General features: G+C 32.7%; 2 protein-coding genes across 4 annotated transcripts in view; one reads left to right on the forward strand and one right to left on the reverse strand.

The window, feature by feature from the left end:
• The window catches only part of LOC114339168 (dynein axonemal heavy chain 1-like), a 1,269,803-nt gene that overhangs the window by 933,629 nt on the left and 321,058 nt on the right, over positions 1-15,116 (forward strand). The gene's annotated exons all lie outside the window — the stretch shown is intronic.
• LOC126891904 (uncharacterized) overlaps positions 8,159-15,116 on the reverse strand; it is a 105,632-nt gene continuing 98,674 nt past the window's right edge. The window contains exon 6 of the mRNA XM_050661254.1: positions 8,159-8,280. Coding sequence (XP_050517211.1) covers positions 8,263-8,280 — 18 coding nt within the window. The 3' untranslated portion in view covers positions 8,159-8,262. The remainder of the gene's footprint in view (positions 8,281-15,116) is intronic.

Genomic DNA, 15,116 nt, shown 5'->3' on the forward strand with positions numbered 1-15,116 from the left:
TTGCCATGGTGATCTGTCAAAATAACGTATTTTGATTGGTTCAAAATTACAGGTGTGGAATTTTCATAAAAATTGAAGGCATTTCGTATTTCCTTAAAAAATGATGCAATAAATAGTAACGCCGTAATAGATTCTATGAAAATAAATATAATATTATATCTACATATAGTTTCAAAAGTTATTCATCACTGCATAACTAATAAATAATAAATAAAAACTACTGTTATAGAAAAATATCATAATGATAACAGATATTTTTTGTTTTAAAATGCATACTTTTTTTTAATAAATGTAATATAATAGTCTAAGAGCTGGGAGCGGATTTTGTGCGTGATAAGTAATATGGAAAAACTATACGGGGATATGTTGAATTAGTTGTGTGCATGACTTTCACCAACGGCCGGAAACCAGAGTTGGGGCCGAGGGTAGTTTTAAGGGGTCAAAGTCGCGGATTTTATTATTTTTTTATGACGCTCATGATCGAGATAGTGCACCAAAATTTGGGAAAAAGTAGGTCATGACGTACCTAAGTAAAATCTCCAGGAGTGGAACGCTGCGTGGCCGACAAAGGGGTGGGGTAGGGGTGAATATAAAAAAATGTAAGGGGTTTTTTGCGACTTTCGTGATTGAGATAGTGCACCAAAATTTGGGTATAAGTAGACCATGACAAATAATTAAAATCCCCAGAGCCGGAAACCAGAGTGGGGAAGGAAGGTAGTTATAAGGGGTCAATGTTCCGTTTTTTATTATTTTTTTTGTGACGCTCATGATCGAGATAGCGCGCCAAAATTTGGGAATAAGTAGGACATGACGTAACTAAGTAAAATCTCCAGGAGTGTAACGCTGCGTTGCTGACAAAGTGGTGGGGCAGGGGTGAATATAAAAAAATGTAAGGGGTTTTTTGCGACGTTCGTGATTGAGATAGTGCACCAAAATTTGGGAATAAGCAGACCATGACATAAGTAAGTAATAGTCCGAGAGGCGGAAACCAGAGTGGCGGACGAGGGTAGTTATAAGGGGTAAAAGTCGCGGTTTTTATTATTTTTTTTGTGGCGCTCATGATGGAGATAGTGCACCAAAATTTGGGAGTAAGTAGGTTATGACGGAACTGAGTAAAATCTTCAGGGGCGAAACGCTGCTTCGGGTACAAAGGGGTGGTAGGCAGGGGTGAGTATAAAAATATATGGGGGTTTTTTTGCCGTTCGTGATCAAGATAGTGCACCAAAATTTGAGAATGAGTAGATCGTGACATTACTAAGTAAAATCTCCAGGGGCGGAACGCTGCGTGGGGGACAAATGGTGTGCCGGATCACAAAAAAAATAATACACACTGCGACTTTGACCCCTTAAAACTACCCTCATCCCCAACTCTGGTTTCCGGCTCTGGGGATTTTACTTAGCTAAGTCGTGATCTACGTATTCCCATATTTTGGTGCACTATCACAATCTAGCACGTCGCAAAAAACCCCTTATATTTTTTATATTCACACCTACCCCCACCCCTTTATAGGCCACGCAGCGTTCAACCCCTGGAGATTGCATTTAGTTACCTCATGACTTACCTATTCCCAAATTTTGGTGCACTATCTCGATCATGAGCGTCACAAAAAAAATAATAAAAACGGCGATTTTGACCCCTTATAACTACCCTCATGCCCAACTCTGGTTTCCGAATCTGAGGATTTTACTTAGGTATGTCATGGTCTACTTATTCCCAAATTTTGTTACACTCTCTCAATCACGAACGTCGCAAAAAAACCCCTTATATTTTTTGTATTCACCCCTGCCCCACTCCTTTGTCGGCTACGCAGCGTGCCACGCCTGGAGATTTTACTTAGTTACGGCATGGCCTACTTATTCCCAAATTTTGGTGCACTCTCTCGATCATGAGCGTCACAAAAAAAAATAATAAAAACGGCGACTTTGTCCCCTTATAACTACCCTCGGCCCCAACTCTGGTTTCCGGTAGTTGGTGAAAGTCATGTACACAACTAATTCAACATATCCCCGTATAGTTTTTCCATATTACTTATCACGCACAAAATCTGCTTCTATCTCTCCGACTATAATCAGTTACTCGTTTTACACTAAGGGTGCGTTCACTACGGAGATCAAAGGACGGTATCCTAGCCTAGAGCATGGGATCGTACTCTTCATATTCGTGAATTCTCGCATTTAAAATAATGTATTTATTTTGAATGTCGATCGAAACTATATTATCGATCGCTATGTAAAATAGATGCATTATTTTGAATGCCAGAATTCACGAATATGAAGAGTAGGATACTATGCTCTAGGCTAGGATACAATCCTTTGGTCTCCGTAGTGAGCACTTGCTAAGGTGTACGAGAATTACTCCCAGGGTTACCCCTGAGAGTTTACAATGAAATCTCATGTACACATTTTCCCCACTTTTTTTGTCTCTTTGTAGTATTTTTGCTTCCGTGCACGTTTTTCCTCTCTTCTTAAGTGTGTCTCAAATCACCTCGTTCACCTTTTCTACAAACTCCAACACAGACGGAATTTCTAATAATTCTGCTCTGACATCTACATTCCGTATTCTATCTCTCCCCTAGTTATCCCATTGACCTTATACAGTGAGCACGTAAAGGTTGGAATAAATTCATTTTCTCGAGAATGGACAATTTTGAAAAAAAATCCCGAAACAGGTCGATTTTTATTTTTAAATTACGACTTTTTGGCATATACAGGGTGTCCCGAAAAGATTGGTCATAAATTATACCGCACATTATGGGGTCAAAAATAGTTCGATTGAACCTAACTTACCTTAGTACTAATGTTCTCATAAAAAAGTTACAGCCCTTTGAAGTTAAAAAATGAAAATCGATTTTTTTCAATATATCGAAAACTATTAGAGATTTTTTATTGAAAACGGACATGCATGATTTTTATGTCAAAAACATCTTAAAACAAAATTATAGAGAAATTTGTCCACCCCATAAAAATTTTATCGGGGTTTTGTTCACTTAAACCCCCCCAAACTTTTGTGTACGTCCCAATTAATTCATTATTGTGGTACCATTAGTTAAACACAACGTTTTTAAAACTTTTTTGTCTCTTAATATTTTTTCGATACGCCAGTTTTTACCGAGATGCGGCTTCTTTTTTAATATATTTACATACAAATTTTCTGTGGGTTTTGCTCCTTTAAACCCCCCAAATGTTTGTGTACGTTCCAATTAAACTATTATTGTGGTACCATTAGTTAAACACAGTGTTTTTAAAACTTTTTTGTCTCTTGGTCTTTTTTTGATAAGTCACCTTTTATCGAGATGTGGCTTCTTTTTTAAAATATACATAAAAATGTAAATTATAAATAAATTTTCAGATTATTAACAGGTCTCTATAATCGTACTTAACCATATACAAATATGTGGTGGATTCGATAAATATTAAAAATATCTCGATAAACAATAGCTTATCGAAAAAGTACTAAGGGGCAAAAAAGTTTTAAAAACATTGTTTTTAACTAATGGTAATACAATACTAATTTAATGCGAACGTACACAAAAGTTTGGGCGGGTTTAAGGGAACAAACCCCCATACAATTTTTATGGGGTGCACAAATTTCACTTTAATTTTTTTTTAAATGCTGTCGCCATAAGAATGCCGCATGTCCATTTTCAATAAAAAATCTTTAAGAGTTTTCGATATATTAAAAAAAATCGATTTTCATTTTGTAACTTCAAAGGGCTGTAACTGTTTTTGTGTGCACTATTGTATATAAGTAAGTGAGGTTCAATCAACCTATTTTTGACTCCAGAATCTGTGGTATAATTTATGACCAATCTTTTCGGGACACCCTGTATATCATACTAGTGACGTCACCCATTTGGGCGTGATGACGTCATCGATGATTTTTTTAAATGAGAATAGGGGTCGTGTCATAACTCATTTTAAAGGTAATTTAATTCTCTATTCAGTAATATAAACATTAACATAATATTTATACAGGGTGTCCAAAAAAATATTTTTTGGATTAAATTTATTGACATAAAAAGAAGAATCTGTGTAATTTATTTAATTCAAAACACATTTTACTGCTATCAGAAAACAGGAAAAAATGTTTATTTGTTAAATACAAATATTGTTTTTTGCAAATTCAATATTAAAGCAGCCACCCACCTGCCTATTGACAATTTGAGCATTTAATTTAAGCAAAAAGCGATAAGTTTTTTCAAATTAACATTTTTTTTTTTGTTTTCTGAGAGTAGTAAAATGTATTTTGAATTAAACAAATTATACATATTCTTCTTTTTATGTCAATAAATTTAGTTAAAAAAAATTTTTTTCGACACCCTGTATAAATAATTATGTAAATGTTTATACTACTGAATATGGAATTGAATTACCTTTCAAATGAGCTATCACACGACCCCTATTCTCATTTAAAAAAATCATCGATGACGTCATCACGCCCAAATGACGTCACTAGTATGATATATATGCCAAAAAGTCGTAATTTAAAAATAAAAATTTACCTGTTTCGGGATTTTTTTCCAAAATCGTCCATTCTCGAGAAAATGAATGTATTCCAATCTTTACGTGCTCACTGTATAAATATTTCATATATATTGCTTGTATTTTGCTTTTGTCTCTGTCATTAAGGACTCATGATTCAGACCCATAAGTTAGAATTGGTCTGAATATAACTTTATATACATTCATCTTTGTGGCTTTTGATACTTGTCTTTTGCTTACAAATCCCTTATTTTTTTATAAATAAAAAAATTAAATAAAATAAAATAAAATTAAAACTTTTTTAATAATTAAAAATTTTAAAACTAGAAAATTTATTTCTAATGAACATGTATTTTTAACAATTTTATAACCGTGTATTTCCACCACAAGCATCCATGCAAGCCTGAATTCGAGCTCTAATACTGCTAACAAGTCAATCATCAATCATTTCCTCTGACAAATTCTACCATTCTTCTCTTCTCTAAAGGCAATTGTAAGTTCGTGATAGGTTATTAAAGTCCTTCGCGCATGAACATTCCAGAGAACATTCCATTCCATAAAGAGCACATTCCAAACATATTCAATGGGGTCATGTCTGGAAACATCGTTGGCCACACCAAACGACGAATATCTTCCGTCTCAAGATACTTATTAACCGCTTGAGTCCTGCGTGTGCAGACGTTATCCATAAATACAAAATTATCACCCACAGGTTCTCGCCATAATCTCACATGATGTTCTAAAATCGGCACCAGCCATAATACCTGTCCAAAACAGGACACTGCCACCAGCGAAACGAATTAAGGGAGGAGCATGGTCTAGTTGGGCAGCTCTTGTTTACTCTTTCCAAACATAAATTCCAAAAGAAGCACAAAATTCCAGAACTGTTCAGGAAGCTGTCTTGAGCCCACTAGAAGCGTTGCAAAACATGTGTAGGTTGTAGCTGAGAAACTCTAATTGGTCGAAGACTCCTCAAAACTGACTCTAAAATTTTTCTTCCTATTGTAGCCAACGATACCCTTGACTTAGCCCCCACAGTTAATATTTTTATTCCCATAAACAGTATGAAAAATAAGAAAGACACGTAAATTTTGTTTTAAAATTTATAACCCTCAAGGTTTAACCCCGTCGAGAGTGTCAATCATCATCATCATCATTTTCTTTGTCTTTATCCCTATGCACGGTCTGATATCCTAGTTACATGTCTATAAGTTTCTATCTTGGGGCACACCAAACCAATTTCCTTTACCGATATGTCCTTACTGGGCGTCCCATCTAGGCCTTCTAGGCATTAGCTGTACGTTTTTCTTTTTACTATCCCACATTCAGTTCCGTACATCATAGCTGGTTCTGAAACTATTTTCTTGTGTCATGTCATGTCTCATTTAAATATTATGTTTATAAGATATTCCTCCTCCCTCTAAGTGCCTTCTCTATTGAGGTTGGCGATCAATAGGGCAAATTTCAAATGGCAAATAAGATATTAAGCCTCAATTGAGGCCATGGGAGCCAGAATGGCCTAACTGATAAGAAAATTACATAATCAAAGAAGATGATCAGGAGCTTATCAATTAGGCCACTCTGGCTCTCATGGCCTCAATTATTGTGTAATGAACATTACATTTTTAACTATTTAATGTTTGACAGTTCGATTTCCCATCTGGAAATCATTCTCAAAAGAGATTATTTTAAAAAATTCTGCCAAGTTATTATCAGGCTACATATTGAGTTGTCTAAAGCATATCAGAATATATATTCTGGACCCCGATCTTGTAGTTAGAAGCATGATTATGGCTGAAAATAATATGCGAGTGGTGTTTTTTATCCTAGTGGTTCTTATCTTTAACTGTAGTGTAAGTTAATCTTTACCTTGACCTCCTCTCGCCTATTGCATGCGCAATTATGAGAGAGAATTCGTAAGATAAGGAAGAAATAGTGACTGTACATATAGTCCAGAAAGCCACTGCGCATCCGCTAGGAAAAATATTCTGATTCGGATTTTTTGCACAATCTTACTCAAAAAGGACTCCTTTTAACAAATTTGCATGTTGCCAGGACCAAAAGGTGGTCAAAAAATTTTTAAACGTTTTTTTTTTGTTTTTTATCTAAAATAATTTTTTTTGCATGGAAAAATTTTTTGGTTTCTTGGATCATTCTAAACAGAAAAGGTCTTTAGTGACTTTTCTCTAAAAATGATAGTTTTTGACATATAAGCGATTAAAAATTGAAAAATTGCGGAATCGGCCATTTTTAACCCTCAAAAACTATGTGAAAAACTGAAAATTTGAATGTTGCCAAGGTAGGTAGATATTCTTTAAACATCGATTGATGAAATCCCGAAGAGCTTTTTGCAATACAGTATTCAAAACTCCTTTGTTTTTCAATTGCTAATCAAGCGTGCGCGACACTATTTTCCACCGACAGTATGGTGCAAATGAAAGGAATAAATTCGTTATTTCGTAAACCGGCGACTTTAAGGAAAAATCCCGGAACAGGCCGATTTTTATTTTTAAGTTATGATATTGTGGCATATATGGTATACTAGTGACGTCATCCGTCTGGGCGTGATGACGTAATCGATGATTTTTTTTAAATAAGAATAGGGGTCGTGTGGTAGCTCATTTGAAAGGTTCTTCAATTCTCTGTTCAGTAATGTAAACATTTACATAATTATTTATACGGGGTGTCCTTCTACTTCTTTTTTTTTTGTCAAATAATTTAATTTAATAAAAATTTTTTGGACACCTTGTATAAATAATTATGTAAATGTTTATATTACTGAATAGAGAATTGAAGAGCCTTTCAAATGAGCTAGCACACGACCCCTATTCTCATTTAAAAAAATCATCGATTACGTCATCACATCCAGATGGATGACGTCACTAGTATACCATATATGCCACAATATCATAACTTAAAAATAAAAATCAACCTGTTTCGGGATTTTTTCTTAAAGTCGCCGGTTTACGAAATAACGAATTTATTCCTTTCATTTGCACCATACTGTCGGTGGAAAATAGTGTCGCGCACGCTTGATTAGCAATTAAAAAACAAAGGAGTTTTGAATATTGTATTGCAAAAAACTCTTCGGGATTTCATCAATCGATGTTTAAAGAATATCTACCTACCTCGGCAACATTCAAATTTTCAGTTTTTCACATAGTTTTTGAAGGTTAAAAATGGCCGATTTCGCAATTTTTCAATTTTTAATCGCTTGTATGTCAAAAACTATCATTTTTAGAGAAAAGTCACTAAAGACCTATTCTGTTTGGAATGATCCAAAAAACCTAAAAAAACTTTTTTCTGTGCAAAAAAAATAATTTTAGGAAAAAAACAAAAAAAAACGTTTAAAAAATTTTTGACCACCTTTTGGTCCTGGCAACATGCAAATTTGTTAAAAGGAGTCCTTTTTGAGTAATATTGTGCAAAAAATCCGAATCAGAATATTTTTCCTAGCGGATGCGCAGTGGTTTTCTGGACTAATAGTGATAATTACATTCGCCAAAGTAAATACACAATTAGATTATGTTTATTCTCTTCGAAGGTATTAAGATGCAATTTTAAATATTAAAGACGACCATTTGAAACATTTATGATATACAAACCGGAAATAAATAAATACTACACTAGAAATATTAACTAATAATATTTTAAGGTAAAAATACAACAAACGATACAGATTTTAAGCTTATAATTACAAAATTTTACATGTATTATTGTTTTTTTTTCTAATGTTTGGAGGAACACGAGGTGTCATTCCTATTTTTTTCATTTGTGCTCTTAGAAGAAGATGAATTTCTGAAATAGAAAAAATCTGTTTTATTATATAAAATAAACAAAAATATCACAAAACAAAAATATATCAATAATCATTTTAAAAAATATACAGATAAACCAGGTCTTAATCGAGCAAGATCAAAAGTTCGTTATAAAACATGAGAGGGACGAACGATGATTCTGATGAATGCTAGTCAACGACTTAAAATTGAGATCCAAAACAAAAAGCAGTCACTTAGTTCTTACATTGAGACAGTTGACAGATGATAGCAACACTGATTGTGATTACTCTCTATGTAAAACAACATAAAGACGTTAAAATGGAAGACGGTGCTTGAGCTAGGAGCAATAAGCAAAATACACAGAGATTTGCCACATAAGTAGATGATAAAACAAAAGACGTCTCAAATCTGAAGATAACACCAGGATCTGATGTAATCATTCGATAATTACTAAAAAAGGCCTGCAGCCTAGCACCGTAAAGCCATAGTAAAATAGATATTATGTAGAACTATAATAATTAATGTTGCCAACGTGTGTGTACACAAATATTTGGGGAGTTTAATGGAACACAACCCCATAACATTTTTATGGGGTGCACAAATGTCACTGTTATTTTTTTAAGATATTTCTGCCATAAACAAGCCACATGTCCATATTCAATATAAAATCCTCAAGCAGTTTTCGATATATTGGAAATATTTGTTTTTTCATTTTGTAACTTTAAGGGACTGTAACTTTTTTTATGCTCACATTTGTACTTAGGTAAGTTAGGTTCAATCGTACTGTTTTTGGTCCCAGTTATTAAAATAAATCAAAACTTTTTTGAGTTATTAAAGATCAAGAATTTTAATTTTTCGTGAGAAAAATGCATGTTTTTAACCGATTTTTCATAAATTACACAAAAACTATAAGTTTTTACAAAAAAGTTATAATTATCAAAATTGAGGCTAATAAAAATCAAATAAACTCCTTACTAGAAAAACCTTTCAATGTTAACTAAAAGTGAGTTATAGGTAATTGAATGTATATTTCTTTCGTCGAGTACCCAAATCTAAGTATTCAAGCTTAAATACCGGAAAAATGATGCATTTTATAACATAAACTTATTAAACATTTGTCAAAGTTCATAAAAATATCTATCAAATAAGCCTTCGAACAACTTGATAGCATTAAAATTTATGCACCAAAAATGTTTCAAGACGTATCTTTTAAAAAAATTTCCAAAAAATTTTAGTGTTTTTTTGTAAATAACTCCGTTAATTTTTAAGATATCAGATTTACCTAAAAGCTTATTAAGAGATGATTCCAGAGCTATCAAAAAACGTTTAAATTAGTCTTTTAAACCTCTTACTTTTTTAAAAATAAAAGGTTGAATGGCCCCTGTTACATGGTTCTCGCAGCAAAATTGAAAATTTAAACGTTTCTATCTCGGTTATTTTTTATTCTACGGAAGTAGTAAAATGGGTAAAGTATTTGGAACTGAAAAAACTAAAATTTAGTTATTTATCATTTTTTACGTATATTGAGTATTTTTGGAGTATTATCAAAAGAAAATGAAAAGTACGATAATTTTAAAGATTCTGATTTTTTTTAAATTATTTCTTCTTTTTCAAAAATATGCATTCTAAACCGGTCAAAATTGTTGAAATTATTAACTATGTTAAGCTAAATAAATTCTTGTGAGGATTACTACAAATTTTAATTTTTGTGGAAATGGCGTATGTTTTATTATTCACTTTTTCCTAAAAAAATCGAAAGCGTTCTCTTATTTTCATCATAACTTGCTTAATTTTGATGCTATTAACTTCTACTGGAGCTCATTTAATATGTACTCCGAAGTACTTTGACAAGTACTTAACAAGTATATTCTATAAAATGCATCGTGTTCCCGTTATGTAAGCTTGAATACTTAGATTTGAGTACCCGTCGAAAAAAATATACATTCAATTACCCATAACCGACTTTGATATATAACATTAGTTTAGTTCTTTAAGTGGGGAGTGTATTAAATTTCTTATTATCTTTAATTTTTGTAATAATAGCTTTTTTAATGCATTTTTTTTAAAGAAAAAATAAAATCTTAGATATTTAATAACTCAAAAAGTATTGATTTATGTTAATAACTTTATATAACAAATTTTGCTTAGAAGTTGCCCCTCTATCGATTCCTGGTATTATTTTTAATAAAAAAAATTTCACTACCGAGAAGGGGTGGCATCCACCCCCAGAGTAAAAGCGCAAGTTGGCATCATGTCACCTTTGTTCCTTGAAGTATCTTCTAACTACTCACCAATTTTCATGAAAATCGATGAAGGTTCAACGAAATCGGAGGTGAAAACCTTCAGTGACTCCACTATTTGCAGAGGATTGAAATCTGTACTAAAAACAAAAGTTAAAATTGTTCTACGATTTAAACACATTCCAAAATTTTTAAAAATATAGTACATTTGCCACAGTAGGTATGTGTGTAAAAGTGTGCCACACGTTACCATTTAACTGACAGTGCGCTCACTATTGACTGAATAAAACAGCTTTAAAATTTCACTACCGAGAAGGGGTGGCATCCACCCCCAGAGTAAAAGCGCAAGTTGGCATCATGTCACCTTTGTTCCTTGAAGTATCTTCTAACTACTCACCAATTTTCATGAAAATCGATGAAGGTTCAACGAAATCGGAGGTGAAAACCTTCAGTGACTCCACTATTTGCAGAGGATTGAAATCTGTACTAAAAACAAAAGTTAAAATTGTTCTACGATTTAAACACATTCCAAAATTTTTAAAAATATAGTACATTTGCCACAGTAGGTATGTGTGTAAAAGTGTGCCACACGTTACCATTTAACTGACAGTGCGCTCACTATTGACTGAATAAAACAGCTTTATTATCAATAATTTCTCCTCAGGAGAGGGTATCTTATCAAATTTACTGTTTTTTAAACAATAAATGATAAAATAAAAATTTTGACAGTTCAAATATGGTTACCTAATTATATTAATTTCATTGCGACCGAAGGCAACCGTTACATACATTATTGCACTGTGTGTGGCGTAACTGTGGCGTTATATTCTAAAAATGAATTACATTTTTACAAAATTTTGGAATATGTTTAATTCGTAGAACAATTTTAACAGTTGTTTTCAATACAAATTCCAATCCTCTACAAATCGTTTCTCATTACTTTTGATGTAAAATAATTAGGGAAGCAGGAATTCAACAGTTTAGAATTTTACATTGAGTTTCCTATGGCCCGTTTTCCAATTCACCACCCGGTATGGTCCACATATTGTTCAGTAAAAAGTAACACCATTTAGAGCGTCGGGTTTGGGGGGGGGGGTGAGGGAGAAGTCGTTAAATTAGTAGTTATTTACATTTTTCGTCAATATTTCTAATATAATGCGGTTTAGCGTTTACCGTGAACAATGTTCTATATTAAATTTTAAACAAAAAAGGTCATATGCATAATTCTTCTAAAACGAACGGTTCCAAAGTTACGGAGGTAATATAGTATAACTGGTCCAAAAAAGACCTAACTAATTGTTCTATATGGTCCACATATTGTTCAGTAAAAAGTTACACCATTTTGAGAGTCGGGCGGTTTGGGGGGATGGGAGAGAAGTCGGTAAATCGGTAAATTAGTAGTGTTTTTACGATATTCGTCAATATTTCTAAAACTAATTGCATAATTGTTCTACAATCAGCGGTTCCGGAGTTACGGAGAGTGTAAAGTGAATTTTTCATGTTTTTTATATTTTTGGGACAAATTATAATATAATTACTAAGGAAAATAATCTTTTTAACAGGATTCAGACAGAGGAGAGAAATCGGTAAATTCGTAGTTTTTTATGTTTTTCGTCAATTTTTCTAAAACTATGCGATTTAGCATAAACAACCTTCTATACAAAAATGTTCTATATTAAATTTGAAACAAAAAAGGCCCTATGCATAATCCTTCTAAAATGAAGGGTTCCAATGTTACGGAGGTAGTATATTATAATTGCTCCAAAAAAGGCCTAACCCAAACATCCAAAGTAAAAGTTTTCCTCCAACACCAAATTGTTCTATATGGTCCACATGTTGTTCAGTAAAAAGTTACACCATTTTAAGCACCCGGTTTGGGGGGAGATGGGGGAGATGGGGGAGAAGTCGGAAAATTGGTAGTGTTTTTAAGTTTTTCGTCAATGTTCCTAAATCTATGCTTTAGCGTAAACAATATTCTATACAAAAATGCTTTACATAAAATTTAAAACAAAAAAGGTCCTATATACAGGGTGTAACAAAAATACAGGTCATAAATTAAACCGCATATTCTGGGACCAAAAATAGTTCGAATGAACCTAACTTACCTTAGTACAAATGTGCACACAAAAAAAGTTACAAAATAAAAATCGATTTTTTCCAATATATCGAAAACTATTTGAGGTTTCTAATTGAAAACGGGCATGTGGCATTCTCATGACACGAATATCTCAAAAAAAAAAGTTATAGTTAAATTTGTGCACTCCATAAAAATTTTATGGGGGTTTTGTTCCCTTAAACCACCCAAACTTTTGTCTACGTTTCAATTAAATTATCATTGTGACACCATTGGTTAAACACAATATTTTTAAAACTTTTTTGCCTCCTAGTACTTTTTCGAAAAGCTAGTTTTTATCGAGATGTTTTGAATATTTGTCAAATCCACCACATATTTGCATACTGTTACGTACGATTATGAGACCTGGTAATAATATGCATTTATTTATAAATTATTACAGTTTGAGGTATATTTTGAACCATATTAAAAATGAATCCATATCTCGATAAAAGGTGCCTTATCGGAAAAATACTAAGAAACAAAAAAGTTTTAAAAATACTGTGTTTAACTAATGATACCGCAATAATAGTTTCATTGGAACGTACACAAACATTTGGGGGGTTCAAAGGCACAAAACCCCAATAAAATTTTTATGTAAACATATTAAAAAAGAAGGCACATCTCGAATAAAACTGGTTTATCAAAAAAATACTAAGAGGCAAAAAGTTTTAAAAATATTGTGTTTAACTAATGGTACCACAACAATAATTTGATTGTAACGGACATAAAAGTTTGGGGGGGTTTAAGGGAACAAAACCCCCATAAAATTTTTTTGGGGTACACAAATTTCACTATAATTTCTTTTTAAGATATTCCTGACATAAAAATGCCACATGTTCATTTTCATTAAAAAATCTTTTATAGTTTTCGATATATCGGAAAAAATCTATTTTCATTTTGTAACTTTAAAGGGCTATAACTTTTTTTTGGGTGCATATTTGTACTAAGGTAACTTAGGTTCAATCGAACTATTTTTATTCCCAGAATATGTGATTTAATTTATGACCTGTATTTTTGTTACACCCTGTATAATTGTTATAAAATCAACGGTTCCAGAGTTACGGAGGTTTTTGGGCAATTTATAATATTATTAAGTACTGATGAAAGAAATTTTCTATACTTAACAGGATTGTGTTTTGTAAATGAAATTTGCTATTTCAGTGGCCGATGGTATGTTAGTGATAAGCCCTTGAAGAAACGTCAACCTCACCACCCAAAATCATCATCAATTGCCCAAAAAATATAAAAAGTATCGGAAACCTCCAATTTTGACCCTCCGTAACTCTGTAAGGGTTGATTTTATAACAATTATGTATAGGGTCTTTTTTGTTTTAAATTGTATGTAGGACATTTTTGTATAGAACATTGTTTACGCTAAATTATAGTTTTAGAAATATTGAAAAAAAAAACGTAAAAAAACTGCTAATTTTTCGACTTCTCCCCCATTCCCCCCCCCCCCAAACCGGGTGCTTAAAATGGTAAAACTTTTACTTTGGATGTTTGGGTTAGGCCTTTTTTTTGGAGCAATTATACTATACTACCTCCGTAACATTGGAACCCTTCATTTTAGAAGGATTATGCATAGAGCATTTTTTGTTTCAAAGGACATCGCACACATCTTATGGAAAATATAATGTCACTCAAATTCAATAAAATTTATACGAGTATATTCGTTTTAAATTAACTGTCAATTCTTATCATTGCGCCAACTCTTAATTATGATTAATTACGGCGCAAATTGCAATTAAAGTTTATCGAAATCACATTTTTGGAGTCTATAAACGTGTCAGTTATAATGACTATTGCTCTGGGTGCTATTCAAAACAGCTTAAACCCCGCTGGGCCTAAGCGGATTAGTGAAACTATTATAATAAGATGCTTAAGAGCTCGAGAAGATTTATGAACTAACTATAATTTGGGTATTTTAAAATATTTTTTCTCTCTCTAACTTATGTACCTACCCATTTGATTTCAGATTGATTTATATCAATTTCTGCTCTTATTATTAAAAATTAAGAGTTGGAGCAATGATAAGAATTGATGGTTAAATTGAAACGAATATATTCATATAAATTTTATTGAATTTGAGTGACATTATATTTTCCATAAGATGTGTGCGATGTCCTTAAAAGCGTCGTTTAAACACAACGATAAGTCACAGCAACTAGTTGTGATGACAAGTTGAAACTCTGTTTAGACGCTGCGATTCAATGCGATACCACCTTCAACCCAACTCCAACTTTGATAAGTTGTGCGATGCACCGTTTACACACAATGATAAGTTGCAACAACTCGATTGACCTTGATAAGTTGTTTGATTTATCGCTGTGTTTAAACGACCCTTAATAGAGAACATTTTTGTATAGAAGGTTATTCATGCTAAACCGCATAGTTTTAGAAATATTAACGAAAACGTAAAAAACTACGAATTTACCGATTTTCCCCCCTCTCCCCCCAAACCCGACGCTCAAAATGGTGTGACTTTTTTCTGAACATTAT

This window comes from Diabrotica virgifera, chromosome 9 (assembly GCF_917563875.1).
Source record: "Diabrotica virgifera virgifera chromosome 9, PGI_DIABVI_V3a".
NCBI classification, from domain to species: domain Eukaryota; kingdom Metazoa; phylum Arthropoda; class Insecta; order Coleoptera; family Chrysomelidae; genus Diabrotica; species Diabrotica virgifera.